We start from the raw sequence: 23,331 nt of genomic DNA, 5'->3' as shown, positions 1-23,331 counted from the left end.
CCTCCAGTCTGCATTTACAGAATCCCAGAATGGTTTGGGGGACACCTTAGAGATTACCTCATTCCAACCCCTTGCCATGCATGGCAAAGTGTTTCTTTGGAGAGTTTTTTGGGAATGCTCTTCCATCCCTGCAAGAATGCATTGCTCTCCCGTTCTGTTGCATCCACATTTTATCAGGAGCTGCTTATGTGGTTCTTAATGGCAGCAGTGACAATAAATGACACTCGAAATTTGGTTTTTCAAAAAGCCAAGAGCAGCACAAAATAAACTGCAAGTTTTTATACAGTCAGGAAACTCTCAGAATTATCTCGGTTTTAACCAAAGTGGTACCTACGTCTGTTTTATGAATATTAGTTTTTTGGTCAGGAAAAACTATCTCCTTGATACTGAGTGTCTCCTATCAAAGAATTACTTTTAAGCTAGTTGTTTTATCTTCAATTCTTTCTTCATCCTTTATATAATTTCAAAATTCAAAAAGGAATAATATTGCAAAAGGTACAGTTTTTAGTCAAACCTTAGTTCAGTGCTGATGATCACATGAATTTCTGGGCTGGTTGTATTGGCGTTTAGGAAGCCCTGTGAGAATTTGGTGATAATGGAGCACCTGTGGGGTGTGTCAGCCCAGAAAGGTCTGGTAGTGGTTAAATTCAGGTTTAAATAAAAAGCTTGTTGAAACACAGAACCCAGATTGCTACTTGAAAAGGTGTTTTTCATAACTTTTGAAGGCAAGATCAAATACAGTCAAGATGGTCCTGATTTTAAATAACATCTCATTTTGTTTGCTGATTGTGTTGGTGGATCTTTGTGGAAAGTTATGTACTGCAAAGCTCTGTCAGTATTCACAGTGTGCTTCTTCCAAATGAAAATATCCTTACTATGAGAAATTAGTAACTCAGCTAATGGGAATTGATTGACCAAGTACTGTATTGAGAAGATTGCAGCATCCAAGATAATTGCTGATTCCCATTTCCCTTGTGCCTGGCAGCTGCCTTGGTTTGTATCTCAGCTGCTGAAAGGGATAACTTCTACGTGGCTAACTTAGCTGCTTATTCTGGAGTTATCATCCTGCTTTTCAGAGCAGTCCTGAGCATCTCAGCAATCAAATTCTGTTGGAATAAAGCCAAATGGCTCTGTGGAGGTGTGTCTATTGCAGCTTGGCATGAGTTGTGGGCTTTCAGCAAACTTCATGAAACTTTAACAAATGGATGTTTCATTAAACCTGCTGTCAGACTACATCAGGATATCACTGCAAAGAGTCATGTATGTTATAACAAGCTGTAATTTTCTCCTTGTCAGAAACATTTGGGTTTCAGTGTTTTATGCTTGAGGGCTATGGCAGTACAACAGACCAGTGTGAGGAGCAGTGGCCAGTTCTGTGTCAGTGTGAGCCTGCCTTGCTGGAGACTAACTCGGTTTGTTTTCTTTGTGTTTGGGAAAGCATAAACTCTAAAAAGTCTTTCAGTAGCTGGAACTGTTCACAAGGCTGTTTCTGTGATTTAGTGGGGTCTGCTAAGGTGTGTGCTCAGTGTCCAGGTCTGTCAGATAACTTACTGTAGTGAAAGTTGCAGTTAATGGACCCAATGTTGATTGCTTATTTTCCTTAGTCAAATTTGGTCTCATCCCATATGCACAATGGGAATGGAGACACCAGCAGGTTTGGTTTTTTTTCTTCTTCCCATAGCCCAGGCTGACCAGGCTCTCTTTCTCACTGGATCTTGCTAGAGCAGCCTGTCTTTCTTAATCCTTCTTTGGAGCAGTTGGGTGTCGTGGTGAGGGACACTCAGAAGGGAGATCTGAAGTAACAAAACCCCTTTGGTTCCTTGCACCAAGGAGCTCAGAAGGTTTTTCTGCCCTCACTTCCTCACCCTTTAGCCAAAATCACCCTCACCCTGCTGGGCTAAGGCACAGGTGCTCAGCATGGGGACTGGCTGCTGCACCTTGGAGGCTTCCTTAAAAAGAGCTTTTACAAGGCCCAGCCTTTCCTGTGAAGCCTTGGCCTGGCTTTGGAGGTAACCAGCCAGTTTGTTACAGGACTCAGCTTTAGGCTCTGGACCATCCTTTTATGAAAAGGGTGAAAAAGTAGAATGCTATAGAATGTGAAAACCTTTTTTTAGTTTTGTACAACAATTTCCTATTTCAGATTTTGATTTTGCCCCTCAGCCTGGTGTCTGGTCATGGTATTTAGGCAGGTACATATAGCTGGAAACAGGTCACTGCTTGTGATTAGTCAGCAGGCCTTCAACTCAGTGCTATGCTTCTTGAGTTACAATTACTTAGAAATACAAGAAGATATGAGAGGTTGAAAAGTATTAGATGACCATTAGAAGTGCTGCAAAGCATATATGGTGTGATTTAATGTAAAACTGCTTTCCTTCTCTCTGAGTTGCTGGGTTGGTGCAAAGTGCACAGGCTACAGCACAATAAGGCTTTTAAAGCAATTTTGCTTTGTTGTCTAGATAGAAGACAACAAATCTCTGCTTTTTCTTTCTGAGTCTTCTTCCATTTTCTGCTTCCCCTGGTTTTGGGCAGTCCCCTTCCCCAGTGATGAGCAGGCAAGCATGTCAGCAGAAAATCTCCTTGAGAACCACCCCTGGGCTGTGCCTATAAATCCCGTTGATTCAAGGGGCGGTGTTTTGTTGTCCCGAATCCATTTAGCTTTACTGCTGTGTTTTATGATCCCAGGAGCTGGAGTGCAGTTTGGTGAGCCCGTGACCAGGAGCAGGGGCTAGGAATGGATTCACCTCTCCGTGTTGGCCACCTGCAGCAACAATGTCTGTCTGAGGTGGTCCTGTGGGCTCGGAAAGTGCTTCTGGAATGAGCTTAATCTGAGCTGGTTTAGACACCTACTCAGGATGAGCTGAGGGACCTCCTGGCTGTGCCAGTTTCCCTGTTCTGAAGATTAGTTTAAGCTAGATGAGTTTGTCCTAAGACTTAAATAAATACATTATTCTAGATAGAACTTGTCCTGTTTAGAAGAATAGAATGTAATTTCCAACTGAATGAAGTATTCCATTTTCTGCCCATAATGAAAGATTGATTTTTCAAGCTCCTCAGGTTTTGCTGTTCGAATCTGAGCATAGTAACATGTTTTTTACATTGCTGAGGACAGTGTTTGACTGGGTGCAAAACTGCATATTAAAAATTGAGCTATTATGTTCAGTATTTCTATTATTTTGCATCACTGTCTGATGAAATGTGATGGTTTTCTTTCAGGATTCCATATTTGGGAGTTGCTGTTTAACCATGTTTGCCAGTCTGGAATTACCTGAAGTCCTGTTGCACACCCCAAAATACTGAAGTTGTGAAATTTGTTTTGGTAGGTAAAGTAAGCGTATGATACATCTGAATAGCTCTCATTTTTCTGCATTCTCCCCCTGCCTGTCCTCACTGCTCTATGTGCTTACAGGGCTGGTCTGGCTCCTGAGCTGACTTCCCACTTGGTCATACAGGCTTAGGGGATTTGCCATCAGCTTTGTGGCTGCTCTTCCCAAGGAGAACAGTTGAGATGCTTTAGTGGTGTCATTCATCTAACATCAATGTTGGAAGTTTGAAATTACTGGAACCCTGGCTAAGTTGTTTTAGAGGAAATTTTAGGGCATGTTTAAGTTTATTTTTAGGTATACTTTCATATTGTAACAGTGATTCTTAGCCTTATTTAAGACACTTGCCTAGAATTTGTTTATAAGTTTTGTTGGGTTTTTGTTTTGTGTGTGTTTTGTTTTGTTTTGTTTTGTTTTGTTGGGGATTTTTTGTGTTTTTTTTTTTTCCCTAGAACCATGATATTATTTTAATCTTTGTATCACAGAAGGGATATGAGTGTCTAGGTTTATTAATTGCTCAGGTTTAACAAGCTCCAAGATCGCTAAGCTGGGCAACAAAAAGAAATAGTTTTAGGAGGATAATACACACTGTTAACAAATCTCCAGTAGAGACAGTGTTGGGATCAGTGTTTCTGGGGTTTATAGGTGCTACACTATAAAAGCAGCCTGTGTGACTGTGTGCAAAAGAAAGCCATCCTCTCAGCAGTATTCTGGCAATGCTGAACCTCTTCTGCTCCCATCATGAAAATCTCTACATATTTTTATCACTGGCAGCTAAAACAAAGGAAACAGAAAACATTACATTGTATTATCCAAGACATTCTTTATTCTTGACTTTTTTTTTTAATTGCTAGAAAACCATTTTCAGTGACAGCAAATGCAATTTAAATACTTTAGAAATTACATTGCTACTACTATCCAAGACTTTTCCTCCATACTCTCAATTCTGGTTTCCCCAAGGGATTTGGCTGTAACCTCATGTCTTTCTGTTCCCTGTTGCAGCTTTAACTAATGGTCAGTGTGAGGATGAAGACACTGCTTAGTGCCAGCTTGTGCCATCTGCTAGTGAAGGGCATCAATGCATCCTTCCTTCTGCTCTCATCCTTCTCGATCTTTTGTGTAATTTGAAAGAGTACTTGTTGAGATGTAGAGCATTATTTTAGTACTTTTTATTTGTTTTGGGAGAGTGCATGTTCTGGTGTGACATCAGTTGTGCAAGTGTTTATTTTGAATACATTAAAAAGCTTGTAAACCAATAGACTGTGGCAGAAAACCTGGGACAGGTGGCCAGACTAAGCCTTGGTTTGGTTTGTGTGCTCTGTGTAGTGCAACAGATAGGGGAAAGCAAGACAAGAGGTTTCAAGTTCTGTTTAAGAGACAAATTGGCATAAGTTGGGATCAGTTGATGAACCTTGGGGCAAAAATACCAAAATATCAGTTGGGCTTTTTTTCCTTTGTGTTGTTTTTTCACTCCAGAGACCAGCACTTCCAGGTGCTCCAGAGCCTGCCAGCTTTCTCATGTTCAGCTGCTCCCTGGCTCTTTCAGATTTTGCTCTAATCACATTTTTCCTGGGGTCTGGATGGGATTTTCCAAGCCTTGCCCAGACATGTAGTGCTGGGTTTGTTGTGCAGGCTGCCTGTCAGGCTGCTGGTGGGGACAGCACAGGGCATGACAAAATGCCTCAGGGCTCCTGGTGGTGTGTGTGTGACCAGCTGTCCATCAGCCCGTGCCTCAACTGTGCTATCCTCTATCCTGTGGGAATTCTTCCTCTGAAGAGTCTCTGTTTTGCACATTTTAGTGGATCAGTTGTTTTATCCATAAGCTGAATGTGCCTGGAGCTCCTGGCTCCAGCAGCCCTGGGTGTGCTCTGCATCCTTCAGGTTGGACACTCTGGTCTTCATGGGCTGAGCTCTTCCACCCCTGTCCCCATACAACAGTGCAGGTGTATTTTGGCCATTTGTCTGTTATTCGGCTGTTTATCCCCACCTTTCTTACTTCAGTTAGGTATTTTTAATAATTAGACTTTACTGAATAAGACCAGCTTTGTAATAAAGAGGCATAACGCTGGTTTTGCTGCTGTAGCCAGTTCCAGGCCAGGTTTGAGGGTAATGGTTGCCATGTGGTAGCCCTGGCTCTGAGTTTCCAGGAACAATTAAAAAATGGGAAATACTAACTTGGAAACTCTAAAGGAACAGGTGCAGGGACAGGAAGGAGGCTATGGGTGCTTTTTGAAGAATGATGTGCAGATCAGTTCAGCTGTGGCTCTTACTCATCAGAGACCCTCCACAGCCTGCTGGGAGTTCTGGTTTACTTGGATTATTGAATGAGCAGTGTTTTACCTGTGTGTGCTTATGCTGAAGGCTTTTTGTGTTTGTGTGGAAAGAGTGTTGAGGGAAGGTACCTGCTAATTATGATCAAGTGCTTACTCAAGATTTATGGAAGCCAACTCTATAAAACCATGAGATTTCAGAAGTTGTTAGGATGCTGTGCAGCTGGGATTCATTTGCTCTGACATGGATGGTGTGCTGTGCACTGCCTCAAAAGGAAAATTTTGCAAATCATCACTTTCTCATGTTGTACCTGAGATAAATGATGCCTGAGTACAAGAAAGGACTAAATTTTGTGTGTTTGACAGGGAAAGAGGTGCAGATGAATCTAGCAGAGATCTTTGAGATACATGATGTAAAGAAAAAATGCAAAGGGAGCTGTAGCTATATGTGCTGATCTGGGAGGTAAAATGCAAAGCTTGGTCTTGGTTTGCTTCCTTCACTCACAATATCCCTCTGGTCCTGTGATTCTCTGAGTCAAGTGAAACAAGCCTTGTGGTCCTTTGGGATTTAGAAAACTCAATTTTTATAGTGCTTACAAAAATTTTTATAGTGTTCAAAAAATCCTGTCAGATTTTAGCACATTCAGATGAGGTTGATAAAATTTGGTCTAAGCTGCAGTATTTTTAAGAATTAAAAACCATGATTTAAGCAATCTAGGGGTCTTCTGTTTTTTCACAGGGAAGATGGGGGCTTCAGACACCTCCATTCAAAAAAAAGATTTGAAATGTTTGTGTTCTTGTAGATAAATTCTTATTTCTTTGGTGTTATGGATTGTCAGGTGTACTCATGTTTCTTGCTGCAGGTGCAACACCCCATCACCTCCAAGTAGCTGTACCTTTTCAACATGTATTTTGAGCTGGGGTTTCCCTCTCTAAAAAATTTACTTACCATTTTCTGACAAATAATGTTTTATGTAATTTTCCTCAAAATATAGTGCTTATATTTCATGAGATGCTTGCCTCATTCCTTGCACAGAATGGCTGTGTTTGGTCATTAAAAAGGCTATTTGTGTAGGACTCTCAGCTCCTCTCTCCCTGAAGTCAGTGGATGTGAAATGAAAGATGTAGGAATGCAGAAGGTGAAGGACTGCTCTCCTTGTTAGTGTAAAGCCAGCTTGGGTAGGGAAGTTACCTGTCCAAGAAACTGTGTGAAAACCAGTTAAAACATCTTTTCACAGACTCCTATTAATTGTGATTCTCATTATCTGGGCACCTGACATGAAATTGAAGAGTTAGCCGTAATGGAGGTGCCAAACACTTGAAGCAGTAATTTAGATACAAAGCCAAGCAACAAGGGGGGAAGGGGAAGATTTAATTGTCTCTGTGTTCACTTGGTAATTAATTTTTAAAATTTAGTTCTCTATTTAGTTCTCTATTGCCCATCTTTAAAGTTTCCATGAGAATAACAAGTATATGAAAGTACTATAGAAACAGATGAGCACCTGTGAAACATTGAGCTTATTTTCTGATGCAGTACTGCATAAGAACTTGTAAGACAAAATTCCGTTGGTTTTTAATCTCAGATTTGAGGATGAAGGCTGATGCTGCAGGATGAGAGAGAAACTCCATGTAAAATAGGGTATTATTCCTTAGTGCTGCTGGATTGCCTGGAGTGGGGTAGGGTTGCAAGGGAGAAAAAACCCCAGTATTTTGTTAAGTCTAGTGAGTGTATGTGTAGAGATCTGACCAAAAGCTGAGGGGAGTTTGTGAGTTCCAAATCCCTGATTTTCCTTTGTAATGTTGTCCCTTCAGCCGCCTTGTGTGAGTGTGCAAATAGTGCAGAGCTGAATCTGTGCTTGTCTAACATTGTTTGATTTTTTTACTAGAAAAGGCTGTTTTCTGGCCAGTGTCTGCAGCTCACCTTTAATCTCAAAGTTGTGGGTTTAAATTGTGTTGGGAACTTGAACCTCTGCCAAAACCCCAATCTCTATCCTGTTCAAGGGTATGTTCTCCTGAGCTAAGCCATCTGGGTGGATTGTGCCAAATACCCACAGCTTTGGAGTTATGAGGTCTTGACAGCCCTGGCTGGTGAATGGATTTGATTTTGACAGTAGTGGTCAGGAACAGGTCCCTTTTTTTAGCTGTTTCTACAGATCCTTTGAATCTTTTAGCAGTATTTGCAAAGTGCTGGGTGTTAGAGCAGGTGTCTCACCTCAAAAGGATAGTGCCATTGCCCTCGAGACTGAGTGGGAAAATGTGTATCTAAACATTGTCCACTGTAAGTTTAGGGATAATTTAATCACAGATTTTACTTCTGTAACAGCTTAGATTAATGCCATAATGTCAAAATTTATTGCAAAATTTAGATATTTTATTAAGCAAAATCTGTGAGGTGTGGGACTTGACTTACTGAATTCATTCTTATCTGAACGTGATGTGGAGGCATGATGAGAGTTGTGGGCTGTGACAGGGGGAGCAGATTTCAGTTGTTAAGCTCATAAGAAGCTGAAAACACCTAAATCTTTAGAGACTTTAGGAAAGTAGGTATAGTATGCCTGAGATTTCTCTGGGTGTGAGTGAAATATTTGTCAAATGCTACATTTCTCCTGGTAAAAATGTGCTGTGGTTTTCTACTGCTTTAGATTGTTGCATCTGCAGTCTCTAAAACTAAATTTGGTGGTTCTTCCTATCATTCTATAATTCAGCTGTTGCTATGAGTTTTAGTCTCCTGGCAGTCAGGCGCTGCAGCATTGGCACCAGGTGCTTGCTTGTCCCCTCTATGATACAGAAATGAATATAAATAATTTTCCTCTGATTTTTTTATTCTTTACCTTCCTTTCTACCTGTCTGTCTTTTAGATCAACTGGAGTACTTCTCAAGTCACGTGCAGTGTGATTCTGCCAGGAACCCCCTCCTGTTTGTCCTCGTGGAGGAACAGCTTGGACATTGCCATGGCCACCATTGTCAGCCTCACACAGTTGGTCTCACAAAGCCCAACACTGGCTCACCAGGTAGGTTTTTCTGTCAATGACCAAGTTGACCAAGTGCAACTGTTGATGTTCTTATGCAATTATTATTGTATGTATTATAATTCTCTTTTTTTCCCTTCCAAGCATCACCTAGACGTCTGACAGGCTCTCATTGTTGGAAACAATGGTTTTGGATGATCTACCTAACTTAAAAGACACATATGCCTCCTTGTACTTCTCAGCTATGGAAGACTTAGAGGTGGATTTTGATTCAGGACTGGAGGAAGATGAACTGAAACAGGAGGCTGCTCCTGGGGATTCCACTATCTTTGTAGCTTTTAAAGGAAATATAAGTGACAGAGACTTTGAGCAGAAGCTGGATACCATACTGGAGAATGTGCCTAGTCTTTTACACATGGGTAATGTACCTTCTTGTCACTTTCCAACTGTCCTAAAAATGCTCATTTAGGTAGTCAGGGTAGTTGCACAAAAAAATAGATTATATTGGGTTCGAGGTACTTTGTAATGTTATTTGTTGGGGTTATTCTTAGTGAATTTGCAAGTTATTCTTCACAGAAATGCAGTTGTCTTGTCTGCAGTTGTTTTGTTATTTAAAACTGATTTATTTAGCAAGTTCATTCATTTCTCTTCTGCTTCCACATTATACCTGGTTTTATTCTCTTTCATGTCCCTCTTCTTGCACATGGCTGTGTTATACGAAAGTCAAACCAGGCTTGTTCACACAGGAGTTGTGTTTTACTGCCCAAACTGTTCAATTTAAACTACTGCAGTTCATCTGAGAATGGGGTCACTTTCCAGTACCTGTGACATTACTGCTCTTTTCTGACCTACCCTACCTGATTGATTGGTTTGTGCTGGGGAATGGGTGGTGCCCTGACATTCCCCTGAATGCTCACCCAGCTTTGGGAACAGTGCCGTGGCAAGTCAGTGATAACAGGCTTTTTGAGACATCTCCTGTACCTGTTTAGATCTGGAAAAAGACATTTGTCCCCTGTCTTGCAAAAGGTCCTATGCTGATTACTGATGGCTCCTCAGTTAGGTAGCCTTGATTGTTTTCTTCAACAGTGTCAAACACCTTTCCAAGAAAATAGCACATTACTTCTCAATAACCAAACAGAATTTCTTTGTCGCTTTATTCCTTTCTTTCAGTTTTGTCTGTGTAGTCAGTTGGCATCAGTTTGTTGGGTTCTTGCTGTTGTTGCTTAGAGAGATAAAAAAGCTGGGATAAGATAAAAATACTGTGAAGTAATACTAGTTTTGAGCTGTACCTTACGAACAGTTGGAAGGAGATGTAAACTAACAGACCATTACTGGTGTGAAGGGATGTGTGTAATACCATAGATGAATTGTGTAGTTTCTGATGTGAAATAAATTCAGTTTGTAATGGCACGTGGTTGTCTTTGTTATAGAGAGGCATCTGCATGGTGAGTCTGTTACAAATATTAATGTCAGGATTAATAACCATGATTCAGACCTCATCCAAGAAAGTAAATTTTTAAAGTCAATGTCAAGTTGATTTGAAAATTGTCTATGTGAGAAGTTATTTAAGCTGATTCAGAGCAAAATAGAATATCCTGAATGTGGAGTTAGTGAATAACATGGGGTTATCTTGGCAGATGCAGTGTTTGAACAATTAGAAACTTGGGTACAAACACATAGATACACTGAAACTGATGATACAATTTTCCTATGTAAAATATTAGAACATTAATAACAGAAAATATGGGATTGTTCAAACCTCCACAAAAGGGGGTTTTAAAACTCCTTCTGCCATGTTTCCAGCCAAAACCGGGTTTATAGGTAGAACAAGGGTGAATTTAATAATTCCATTACTGTAGCAGCAAAAGGGGCTTGGTGAATTACTGGTGAACGAGATCTTTCTAAACAGGAATGAGTGTTGGGATTCTTAACTAACATGTTTTTCAGACTACAAAAGTTAGCAAATGTTTAGTAGATCTAAGGTTACAGTGGAGAGGCTGGCTGATGAAAATTTGGGTCAACACTTTCTGTTTTGAGAGGAACTTTCTGTAAAGAAAGATAGAAGCTGGAAACTTACAAAGCTATATTGGGAACGTATTTTTAACTATCCTTAATTGCATTTTTAGCAATCATTTAGGTAGGTATCACTTTGGATAATGTATCCAACATAACTGCCCAGCCTTTCTGCTTTTACTTTGAAAACCACTGATCTAAGTAGAAACACTCATTTGTAGAACAGGTTTCCAGAAAACCTGCAAATAAATATTTTGCATGACTTTGAGATGCTTTTTGGCAGTGGATTTGAAATACTTACCCAGAAAACTAAATAATGAGGTAGGAATCAATGAAATATTTCTAGGAGTCTATTTGCACTGGTCTTGTAAAAAAAAAAAAAAATGGTTTCAGCAGGCATTTGTACAGCAAATATTTCAAGCACTTAATTCCTGTAGACAGTTTTTTTTCCCACATTCGTCTGGTTCACAAACAAATGTACTGTATCACTGAGCTGGAGCCCCTCTGCTCTGGAGCCAGGCTGGGAGAGCTGGGATTGTCCACCTGGATAAGAGAAGGCTCCAGGGAGAGCTCAGAGCCCTTTCCAGGGCCTAAAGGGGCTCCAGGAGAGCTGGAGAGGGACTGGGGACAAGGCATGGAGGGACAGGACAAGGGGGAATGGCCTTAAAATGAAAGAGTCTAAATCTTAGATGGGATATTGGGAGGGAATTGTTCTCGGTGAGAGTGGGGAGGCCCTGGCACAGGGTGCCCAGAGAAGCTGTGACTGCCCCTGAATCCCTGGGAGTGTCCAAGGCCAGGCTGGATGGGGCTTGGAACAACCTGGGATAGTGGAAAGTGTCCATGCCCGTGGCAGAGGGTGGAATGAGATGGGCTTTGTCCCTTCCAACCCAAATCTAATACCTATAATTGTATGAAATCTGTTTTATTAGATATTTTCTTATTTTTCCAAAGTGATTTATCCATAGAATTTTTGAGTAATACTATCAAGTGATTGTATTGCCTATTGCATTGGTTATCATTTGAGTAGTTTTTTTACTGCTAACTTTTTGGAAAATCCCTGATGTGGTTTGGCAGCATTAGTTGCTGTCCACTTGTGTGGAGAAAAATCTCCTCTACCTGAGACTAAGCACTGGCAATTTTCAAAGCCAAATGCGGTTTCATTTTCTTCAACTTTTTAACCAAGCTTTTTCATCAGATGTGTTTAAAAACTGACTTTGCACTGACTTGGATTGTTTTTCTTCTAAGAATCCAACAAGCTGAAAGTGCAGAAGATAGAGCCTTGGAACAGCGTTCGTGTCACCTTCAACATCCCCCGGGAAGCGGCCGAGCGGCTGCGAATCCTGGCTCAGAACAACAACCAGCAGCTCCGAGACCTGGGCATTCTCTCCGTTCAGATTGAAGGTATTTCACACCCAATCTGCTTCTAAAGCTCAGATTCAAGTAGACTCAAAAAAGCAGTTTTGTGTACTTGGTTAACATTGCAAAACTTGGAAGTTAATGCTTTAGTGAAAAAGATAGCTTAAGACTTTTATTCTTTCAAGAATAAAATTTACTAATAATAGCAATGAAGGCTGAAAATGCTCCGGGCACCAGGAACCCTCCTGAAAAAATCGTTTCTGTATGTTGACTAGGAAAGGGTTGGCTGATTTTCTTTCCTTGCTCTTTCATATGAGGCTTTCTTTAAAACAAGTTTTCAATGGATTTCACAGTTATCATATCGGTTCTGGACAGTTGTCCAGGAGCACCCTCAGGATGAAATCAAGGGTAGCTAATGCTTGTCATGACATTTGTTCTTAAAACTGAACTCCAGAAGAGTGATGTGATGTGTAAGTGTCCTTCTAAAGTGTGCAGTGGAGGTGATGCCTTTTCCTCCTTCCTGGGCATCTCTTGAATGTCCGTTTTGCGAATGTCTGTGTTCTGCTTCTCTGTCTCTTCTGTTCACCCCAACCTATGCCTTACTTTAGGGGAAGGTGCTATCAACTTGGCTTTAGCCCAGAGCAGGAGCCAGGATGTGCGGATCAACGGGCCCCTGGGAGCCAGCACCGCCATGCGCATGGATCCGGGATTCCCCATGCAGGGGGGACAAGGTAACTCCCCTCGGGGATTCCCCATGCAGGGGGGACAAGGTAACTCCCCTTGGGGATTCCCCACGCAGGGGGGACAAGGTAACTCCCCTCAGGGCTTCTTTGTGGCTTCAGACATTTAAAAATTTACTACTGGGCTAATGAAGCTCCACTGGTTACAGCAGCTATTGTTTGCAGAATTCTAATTGCCATTTAAATTAATGTCTGTTCTTGTTCTGTGCTGCCAAACCATGTCCTGTGTTATGTAAATGAATTGTTGGGTGCATTGTGTCCCACAAACATTGGAGTGATTTTGGCAGGGCCAATTGGTTTGTGTTTGGGTATTTTGAGGGTGTGGTGGTTTGGGGTTTTGTTGGTTTGTTGTTTAGTTGGTTTGTTTGGGTTTTTTACATACAGCCTATTGAAGTAGGTGAGTTGAGTGTAGTGAATTCACCTTGAAATATGCACAAATTTTCAAAATGTTCTGGTTTGTTCCCTTTATGGAAATGTGCACAAGTGTACAATAAACTGATTTAGATTAAATCCATTAGAATTATGGGAAGGATAGTCATTTAAGGACACTGTCATTGTTACTCTCTTCTTCTTTTCTGATAAACTTTAGAGATCCGATGATAAAGAAGGAATTTTTGTGTAAAGGTGTAGTTTATTAACTGTATTTTAGAGCATTGTATATTCATAAGGAATTTTTAACTACAAAACTCAGATTTGACAAAGAGTTTTTACGAAGAAAGCTAGTATCTAATTTATTAGAATAGCTGATTCTTAAGGCAAAATAAATAACTAATATTTTAGTAAATATGATTTAAAGCAATTAAACCAGGAACAGTTTTGGTCAGTTTATCTAAGATGCATTTGTAGCTGTTGAGAAGAAGGAATGGAAAGAACCTTTCAACTTTGTAGAAACTTAATTAAACAGCAGTGAAATCTTTGTCCTTACAAAGACTAAAGCATTCAAAGAAGGGCTCTAGTCTGCGCTGTGCTGATCAGCACCTTCATTTCCCATCTGCAGGTCAACAACAAAACAGCAAAATCACCAACAGGGCAACAATAGCAATCATTTTAGAAACTTACAGCTGGTGGAAGTGAAACATTGAATTTTTTTCTCTCTTGCAACACCTCAGTTACTTTCTAGTTTCAGATTTTGTAGAAGCCTGAGTTACATGTACAGCTTTGATACAATCTTGTCACTTTCAATGCTAGGTCACGCTCGGGTGACCTAGCTCAGGTAATTCATGAGTCACTAGTGTTTCCTTTAATGCTCTTTTTAAAAATTTGGTGTTGAAGAAAGAGCTACAGCATGACTTGAAGTTGTTTGTTTGATACCAGGGAGTCTGAGCTTTCAGACAGCGTGGTGTGTCCTCAGGTTATTTTGGACAAACAATTCTTGAAGTCTAAAGAAATGTTTTGCTGACAGATACAAGGTTTTCTTGTTAAAAGAAAAATTCTAAAATTCTTCTCTATGTAACTGCAAGACTTGATAATTTCTATTTTTATTTTTTAAGGTTTAATAAGAATGAGCAATGCTGCAGCTGTTATGATGTCCCAGGGTGGAAATGTGCCCTCCTCTATGGTGGCAAGTGGTGCTAGTGCTGAGCTGCAGCCACGAACACCTCGGCCTTCCTCACAGCCAGGTGGTAAAATTTAGTCATAGTACTGATCTGAAAATATTCTTAAACTTTGATTCTTCAGCACACAGGCTTGAGTGTGTACTCATTAAAGTGTTCCAGAGTAGTACTGGAGCAATTTTCCTGCCTTTCTGGGAGCTACTCTTTCTGTGAAAACCTCCCTTCCCCCTTAATGTGCTAAATTTTCAAATCATTTGGGTGCCTAATAAGTTGCCACCTTGCTTGGTATTTTGTTCAATGTGTTGAGCAATGACAATGGTATTTGGCAATGGCAAATGGCACTTGAACTGTCATGACTGAGCTTTATGTTTAGCTGAAGGTAAGAGAAGGATTAGTTCAATGAGGCAGGAATATTTCTGATGCTCTTTTATCCACCCTTTTCAGGAAGGGTAGATAGACTGGAAGGTTAAGGATTGGGAGTGTGGTGGGTATGAATATTTAGGATTTATTCTTCACAGGTTCCCCAGGGAAGTGGTCATGGCACCAAGCCTGACAGAGTTCAGGAAATGTCTGAATGATGCTCTTAGTCCTGTGATCTCTGGTCACCTGGTCCAGGTGATCCTGCCAGGAGCAGGGATTTGGACTCAATGGTCCTCCCAGCTGAGATACTCTGTGATTCTGCAGTTCTGAGTGTGTAGAAGGCTCATATCAGTCTGTAGCATTGTGGGGCTGTTATGCTTTATTTTAGAGGATATAAATTGATAAGACCTGGCTTCTCTGGAATATGAATTTTTATGCAAAGTAAGAAAATGTAAGCAAGCAATTTATCCTTTGTTGTTTTGGGATGGGTTTTGTCTACAGTAGGTTGGGTTTTTTTTAATTATTTTTCTTTGCTGTTTTATTAGATGCAATGGACCCACTCTTATCTGGGCTAAATATACAGCAACAAAATCATCCATCTGGATCTTTAGCTCCCCAGCTGCATTCAATGCAGTCAGTTCCTGTAAACAGGCAGATGAACTCAGCCAACTTTCAGCAGCTACAGCAGCAGCAGCAGTTGCAGAATCGGCCTCCCCAGCCACATCAGCAGCCACAGCAGGGTATCCGACCTTCATTCACTTCACCAGCACAGGTTCCAGTTCCCCCTGGCTGGAACCAGCTTCCTTCTGGAGCACTTCAGCCTCCTCCAACCCAGGGAGCACTGGGTACTTTGACAGTAAACCAGGGTTGGAAAAAGGCCCCGTTGCCTGGACAAATGCAGCAGCAGCTTCAAGCAAGACCATCTCTAGCAACAGTACAAACTCCTACTCATCCTCCACCTCCATATCCTTTTGGAAGCCAGCAAGCTTCCCAGGCTCACTCAAACTTTCCCCAGATGAGCAATCCTGGCCAGTTTACTGCTCCTCAAATGAAAAGCCTTCAGGGAGGGCCCTCACGGGTTCCTACACCACTACAACAGCCCCACCTGACCAACAAGTCTCCTGCTTCTTCTCCCTCCTCCTTCCAGCAGGGCTCTCCTGCCTCATCTCCAACCGTTAACCAGACGCAGCAGCAGCTGGGACCAAGGCCTCCCCAGAGTAGCACTCTTCCCCAGGGATTCCAGCAGCCTGTCAGTTCTCCTAGTCGTAATCCTATGGTGCAACAGGGGAATTTACCCCCCAACTTCATGGTGATGCAGCAGCAAAACCAAGGTCCACAAGGTTTACACCCTGGTTTAGGAGGTAAGAAGTACTGAGACCTTGTTTTATTTTAAAAGGAAAAGAAACATAAAGTGTCTAGAGCTAATGTTGCTGTTAGTTCTGAAAAGACCCTTTATGAGACAGAATCAATGAATAGATGGAGTATGGGGTGGGAATTGGTGAACGAGCATCAGCATCACTCTGTCCTGCAGTGTCACAGAGATGCCCCAAGGGTCAGGGAGGAGTTGCTGTGTGCATTGCTCTTATTACTGCCATTCGTCCTGTTGACACCTCTTCTGTTGTCTTTAAGATTTGATGTTGTTCTTTCTGGGAGGAAAAGGGAGGATTTTTTGCAAGAGTATAATGAAAACACTTTTTTTCTCTCTTCAGTTTCCTCTGTCACCATTTAGATTTTCTAGTACAGAAGTGAGGCATTGTTTTGCATCTTCCTTTCTAAGCTGTGGATGTTTCTTCTTTACCCTGTCTTTGTCACCAGTTTCTTCCCATATAAAGAGGAAAGAGCTATTGTTGCCATGCTGTTATTCTCCCTATCCTAAAATTAAGAAGTTAAGGGATGTTTTAATTTCTCTTTTGGCTGTTTCTTTAGTTTTCTCTTTGGACCAATGCACTCATTTCTTTTCCTTACTACTCCTAGAGCTCTTCTCTAACAATGAAGGCATTTCTTTTGTCAGTCCCAGGATCTCTTTTGTGTCCTTGGTGGTTTTTTCCCCTTGAGCCCTTTGTATTTCCATGCAGATTTATCATGCTTCTCTTTGCTCACTCATTTGTTCATCTTCCTCTCCGATGGCTGTTCTCAGGTCTCATACACCACTTCTTGCTTAAGCCTTTGAAATATTTCTTCATGTACTTATAAAACATGGCCCATATTCTTTGTCCACCTACACACATATAAGTACATTCTGATGTCTTGCATTCTCATGTTGTACATCCAACTTCTCTCTGAACACTGTAAGGAATTCCTGTTTCTTAGTCTACTGATCTGGACAAGCTTCTTGTTTTCACTGTTTGTACTATGAGTCTCATTTGAATTTAGATGAATTTTCTGTTTCAAGGTTCTCTTGGGATCTGCCAGTGCCCTACACTTGGTGTATCTTATTTTGTCTCCATTTAGAAGCAGTTATTCATTATTTATTATAGTCACATTTCCCTACAGTTTTGCCTCACCAACCATATGTCCCCATCAGAAATCTTAGCCATGACCTCTAGTCAGTATGATCTCCATGCTTTGCTTCCTAACTAAACCTCCTACAAACAAACCTCAATTTTTTGACTTAAAAGTCACACCAGAAATAAACTATCAAAATATGTTATTTGGTCATATTGTAGACCATATTGCTAAAATCAACAATCCTGCTGTGAGCTGTATCCTCAGGTGATTTTAAGACAGGATTCCTTGGTTTTAGCAAAGCTATGTTGCTCCCACCACTGAGATTTTTGCATGACTTCTGTGCATGCTCATTCTTTGCTGAAATTTATATGTTAATTTGTCATTATAGATTTTTCCATTTTTGAGCCACCTTACATTTAAAGGTTTGGCATAAATGAATGCATTCAAACACTTTGCATTTCACACAGCTAATTTAGCAAATCAGAATTTAGATCAGATTTGGAATAAGCCAAGCTAAGACTTTCCTTTTTTCTCAGTTCAAGCATTCCTATATGCAAAACTTCTCTAAAAGTTTAGCAGAACTAAAGCTGGAGTCCAGTGATGTGGTGTTTCCATAAGTCTGTTTCTGTATTTGCAGATATATTTGGTGTTTGGCCTATAGACTTGACTACCTTGAAATACTAATTACAACCCAATACCAGATAATTAGCACAAGCAGTAAAATTAGGTGTGCAAGAAAACTGTAACTGCAGGAGGAATTGAAGTCATATTCTGGCGCTGGGTCAGGAAAAAAAGGGGCAATAGGCAGGGTTGTTTCAAAGTCTGAGGCATTGTGTGGACAGTGAGTTAAAAATAAAGTGTATTCTCCTAAATCCATCCATGCAGCTGCTCACATTGGCAGGTAGAGGGGAGGTTTTTCTCTCTGTCTCAGGGCAGCAGTGATGTTTGGATGTGCCAAATTGTGGGTGTCAGGCCACATTAGGGCCTCAAAGAATTCCTTGCTCTAGCAGCAGGAAGAGCAGAGTTATTTGAATGAGCAGCAGGTCTGGACGTGCTGAACTGTGGGGTTCCTCAGCCCACTCTGGGATGAAAAGACCCTTTGAGTGTTTGCACACAGCAGCACTGATAAGAAGTATGTACCTGGTGTGTCAGAGTTGGTGAGAGGGCACATCACTGACACAAATACCAGTTATTTCTGTTTGTGTACATGGAATGAGTTGAGGGCAGGTTAAGAGATGCAGTAGAGCAGAAAGCAGCAAACCACGTTACTTTAATTTCTAATTCCTAAAAGGTCAAACATGGACTTTTCATCTTTTCTGGATAATAAGTTTTGTACTTAAATTGTAGTTTGAAGTTAGTCATGGTAATTGGTTCGACAGAATTATTGCATATTTAAGAACTATAAATGTCTTCGGTGGATTTTGTATATTGGCAAAGAACAGCTTCTGCCTAAGCCTGTCATATGACAGCGCAGACTCAAAGGTATTCTCCAATTACAGATTTTGTCTATTTTTTTTCTTCCCATTTTCCATACTAACTAATCAGAAAATTCTCACATTCAGGAATGCCCAAGCGGCTCCCCCCGGGGTTCCCTGCAGGCCAGGCTAACCAGAACTTCCTGCAAGGTCAGGTGCCCTCCACAGCTCCAGGAACAGCAGGCACCAGTGGAGCACCACAGCTGCAAAACAGCCAGAACGTGCAGCACACAGGTCTGACTGCACTGGGGCGTTCCTCAGCTTTTTCCATTTTCCATTTGTAGCACACGAGCCTTTTCCTGTGTCCCACAGGTCCCAAACCCTGCAACTCCTGCCGTGAACAGGGAGCTGCTGCCTGGGGCTGCAGCAGCACTCTGGGTGTAGTGCTGGATAGGGAAAAGAAAAGCATAAGGCCATTCATGTTTCTCAAAACCCAGCTATTTATTGATGAGGACTGGGGTCTGGGCTTCAGAAGCAGCTGTTGAGAAATTGAATGGAAGGTAGCACTGAAATTTGGAGGCAAGGGTTATTAAAGATACGACACAAAAGGAACTTCTTGTCCAGAAAAAAAACGTGTAATTATCTTAGAAGCAGAATAGCAAAATAATCTTGTTCTGCTTTGAAAAGATTATTTATTACTTCCTTCAAAAATTTTGGAAGTCTGCTTAAAGTGTGAAAATGAAATCTTTAATTCACAAATGTCTTCCTCCATTTAACCACTCAATTATTAGTCTTTTGGCTGGATTTTGTATACCTTGATGATGTAATTTTATCAGTACTCCACGTGCATTTATTTTCTAACCCATTATAAAGTTAATCTCAGGGTTTGAAGCTCATTTTGGTAAGGAATTACTCTGCTGAGTTAGGTGACGTTATGGAAGATTTTCAAACTTAGGTCCAGATAACAACTGAAATTAAGTTTCTGTTTTGTCTTCTGCAGTGGGATACAGGGGAAGTACCAGTCCAAATGTTTATTTGGGATGTATGATGTTTTGTTTTGGCAACTAACATGTATCTATAGAATCAAATTTTGCATCCAAGGACTGCAAATGTATGAGATACACCAGTTTATTGGAGAAGGGAGGGAAGCAATTTTGGAGTGCTCAACATTTAAAGGTGTGAAAATTCTCGTGCCACTCCAGTTAGTTTCTTACTGGTATTTCTTTTTATTTTCTTAAGGTGGCCAAGGATCTGGACCTCCACAAACTCAGCTGCAAGCAGCACATGGCCCACCAAATATGATGCAGACCAATCTAATGGGACTTCATGGAAACATGAACAACCAGCAGGCTGGTGCTAGTGGGGTGCCACAGGTTAACATGGGCAACATGCAGGGACAACCTCAGCAAGGACCACAGTCCCAGCTTATGGGGATGCATCAGCAAATCGTGTCCTCTCAAGGACAGATGGTGAACATTCAGGCTCAGGGATCGCTGAACCCTCAAAACCAGATGATCCTTTCTCGAACTCAGCTCATGCCTCAAGGCCAAATGATGGTGACACCTCAGAACCAAAATCTTGGTCCCTCTCCCCAGAGGATGACCCCACCCAAACAGATGATTCCCCAGCAGGGACAGCAGATGATGTCCACACACAATCAGATGATGGGACCTCAGGGCCAGGTCATGCTACAGCAAAACTCAATGATGGAACAGATGATGACCACTCAGATGCAAGGAAATAAACAGCCTTTTAATACTCAAAACCAGTCCAATGTTATGACGGGGCCAGCTCAACTGATGAGAGGACCAACCCCAAACATGCAAGGAAACATGGTGCAGTTCACTGGGCAGATGATGGCACAGCAAGGCCCTGTGAATGGGAATCCTTCTCAGGTGATGGGAATTCAAGGGCAAGTTTTAAGACCCACTGGACCTGGTCCTCACATCTCTCAGCAACTTGGGGATACTGCGACCACAACAAACAACGATGGGAACTTGACACAAATGTTACCTGAGGTTCCTGTGCAGCAGCCAAACATGGTGCCTTCTCATATGCAAGGAATGCAAGGAAATAACAATGCTTCAGGGAGTCATTTCTCTGGCCATGGGCTGCCTTTCAATACAGGGTTTAGTGGAACTCCCAATGGGAATCAGGTTTCCTGTGGGCAGAACCCTGTGTTTCCTGTCAATAAAGATGTGACGCTGACAAGTCCCCTCTTGGTTAACCTACTCCAGAGTGATATCTCAGCAGGGCACTTTGGTGTGAACAACAAACAGAATAACCAGAATGCCAACAAGCCAAAGAAGAAGAAGCCTCCAAGGAAGAAGAAAAATAATCAACAGCTAGAACAAACAACGTAGGTTTAATATTACAGTGTTTTTTATAAGGGGCATGAAGAAACTCCCCAGGCATCTTGTCAATATTTTATCAGCAAGTAATGGGTGAGAAAGGACTTGTATTTTATTCACGTTGTAGCAGTTTCTCTCAAGAGTCTGTCATTGGAATGTTTGTTCAAGATTAAAAATAACATGCAAATATCCAAACTCAGTTATAAACCAAATTCTACCAGCATTGTTCCTTACCTTTACTGGGTAAAGGAAGTTTAGCATGTGGCTAATGGTGCCACAGCCCTTGGAAGAGAAGGCTGCCTTTTTAAAGCAGTCTGACAGCCACGATCAAAGGGTGGGAAGTATGTTCAGAAGAACTAGAAGCCTCTATATAACATGTGCAGGACAGATTTTGGGGGGCTGTTTCCTGAATCATGTGCATATCCTGACACATTTCTGCCTGGAATTGAGCTGGACTTCTCTCTTAGTTGAAGCTGCAGCCAGAATTTAGAGGGAAGAATGTGGTACTTTCTGGGTATGAGATTAACAAACCCAAACAGTGCTGGTCTTCCTGGCCTAGCAGAGATTAGGAAGGGAAAAAAAACCCTACAGCTATTGAGAGGGAGGAGGCCAATGGAAAAAAATGGAAACATTATGAATGAATGTGTCTTTTTAGTGAAAATACAAGATTGCAGAATCTCTTCCTTCTTTGGCCAGCTGTCCTGTAGGCATTTGCCATTGACAGTTCACTCACCCAGCACAGGATCGTAGCTGCTCCTGCTGCTGTGCCATTATTCAGCTCAAATGGAGAAGGCAGATATGCTTTATTTAATTACCCTGATGCTGCAGATGAGCCCATGGGGCGTTAACAGGAATCTACCTGATGGTACTTTGGGGGATTGTTTTCAATGAGGGAAAAATGAAAAAAAAAATTGCACAGAAAGTTATAGCACAGAAATACCAGATATCTTGTCCAAATTTATTTTAAATTAAATTCTTAGAACAAAACAAAAAGGTGGCAATAGCACATGAAGCTCCTGGTGTGGCTCTGGTTCCACCAGTCTGGCCCCTTTGAATAATCATGTTTTAAACCTGAAATTCATGCTGCCTTTCCTAGGGAAACATGTTCAGTTTAGTGCAAGGAGAAGATGGCTTCAAGTACTGAGCAACTGTTAAAAATTTAAACTTTTCCTTTGTTTATTCAGTGTGTAGCCCCAGTCTGCATTTTCTGCAGTGTCAAGATTCCTTTGTGAAGATGGAATTAATAATCTCATGGACATTTTAATTGTGGACTGAAAAACTCACATCATCTATAGCAAGTGATCTTTTGTGACAAACTAATTGGCTTAACTAGTACAAAAATAAAATGCAGAAATGCTGTAAGGTAAAGCAAATCATGCTAATTTAATAGGCCTTGGAAAAAAGCTTTTCAAGCCTCTCTTGTATAGCTGTATACAGTCATGGTATGGCTTGTCAAGTCCTCAGTGCTGCTGAGTGATCTAAGATTACAGCTGGAGGAGGGCAGAGTCTGTGGCCAGATGTGGAAACCTGGGCAAAGTAACTTGGCCAGCACCAAGTGTGGGGCCAGTCTGCAGCTTTGGGGTGACTTAGAAACCTCACACAGACACCAGTTTCTCCATCCAAATAGGTTCCAATAAAACGATGGTAACCACTGCTGTGGCAAGTGCTTTGCTGTGGAAGTGACAGAGCATTCAGAGGGAGCAGATGAGTTGGCATCACCTTCTGAAAAGAAATCCATTAATCATTAAAGAAAATTCTTCTTATGATTTGTTTTCATTGGTCTTACTGATGAGCACCCAGCCTCAGTGTGGCCTGGGAATATCAATAAATGTGTCTGTAAAGCTCTTCCTCTGAGCTTGCAAAGCCTCACAAGACTATTTGCTTATTAAAAAGTTTTCACAGTAGAAGAAATCTCAATTACAGCTTTTCTAATAAGCTATGTCAGCTCAATTCCAGCTCCTAAATAAGACTTTGAATCAGAGTTTGGTGTAATTAATGAACTAACCAGAATGTTCTGATATGGACGAGCATTTTGGTTCTACGTGCACTATATCAATATTTGATCCTTGCAGAAGCATTGAGAAGGGAGCTGTTCTTACAAAAATTCCTGAGTTTGTTCTCCAGCAAAAGGGAGACTGCAGTGAGAGCTGGCTGTAACACCTTCCTGCCTCCCTAACTCTCAGCTTCCCTCACATTGTTGGGCAAGCTCAGCATTTTCCTGCCTTGGAATTGGCAGGAGTGAAATCTGATTTGGATCCCTTTCTCTTGCATCAGAAACAAATAGGATGCTTTTCATCTCAGCTTCCTCTCTGTCATTCTTCTTCAGAAATTTTAGAATTCAGAGCAGCAAACCTTGTGTGGAAATGCAGCTAATTGGATAAATACACTAAAAAGAAATAATTTCTGAGAAATAATAACATGGTAACAAAAGTACAATTAGTAATATGGATTGCAGTCATGTTGGAATGCAAATAGAAAAGTGGCTATTGCAAGAGTTTATTCAGCTGAGTCTAAAATCGTTTCAAGGGTTTGTTTA

General features: G+C 41.2%; 1 protein-coding gene across 5 annotated transcripts in view; it reads left to right on the top strand.

Moving 5' to 3' along the window:
• Positions 1–23,331, top strand: part of NCOA6 (nuclear receptor coactivator 6) — a 43,765-nt gene that overhangs the window by 3,323 nt on the left and 17,111 nt on the right. For 2 of the 5 annotated variants that reach the window (XM_088175195.1, XM_088175199.1), the window contains exons 2-10: positions 3,214–3,316; positions 8,449–8,601; positions 8,704–8,978; positions 11,818–11,973; positions 12,537–12,698; positions 14,159–14,287; positions 15,127–15,942; positions 18,592–18,738; positions 19,684–20,803. In XM_088175195.1, the coding sequence (XP_088031321.1) occupies positions 8,744–8,978; positions 11,818–11,973; positions 12,537–12,698; positions 14,159–14,287; positions 15,127–15,942; positions 18,592–18,738; positions 19,684–20,803 (2,765 nt within the window). In that variant the 5' untranslated portion in view covers positions 3,214–3,316; positions 8,449–8,601; positions 8,704–8,743. The remainder of the gene's footprint in view (positions 1–3,213; positions 3,317–8,448; positions 8,602–8,703; positions 8,979–11,817; positions 11,974–12,536; positions 12,699–14,158; positions 14,288–15,126; positions 15,943–18,591; positions 18,739–19,683; positions 20,804–23,331) is intronic. The other 3 variants (XM_088175196.1, XM_088175197.1, XM_088175198.1) reach the window with 3 other exon arrangements.

Source organism: Sturnus vulgaris, chromosome 17, assembly GCF_052056855.1.
Source record: "Sturnus vulgaris isolate bStuVul1 chromosome 17, bStuVul1.hap1, whole genome shotgun sequence".
Lineage (NCBI taxonomy): Eukaryota > Metazoa > Chordata > Aves > Passeriformes > Sturnidae > Sturnus > Sturnus vulgaris.
The sequence above is the reverse complement of the archived record's forward strand: the minus strand, read 5'-3'. Positions and strand labels throughout refer to the sequence as shown.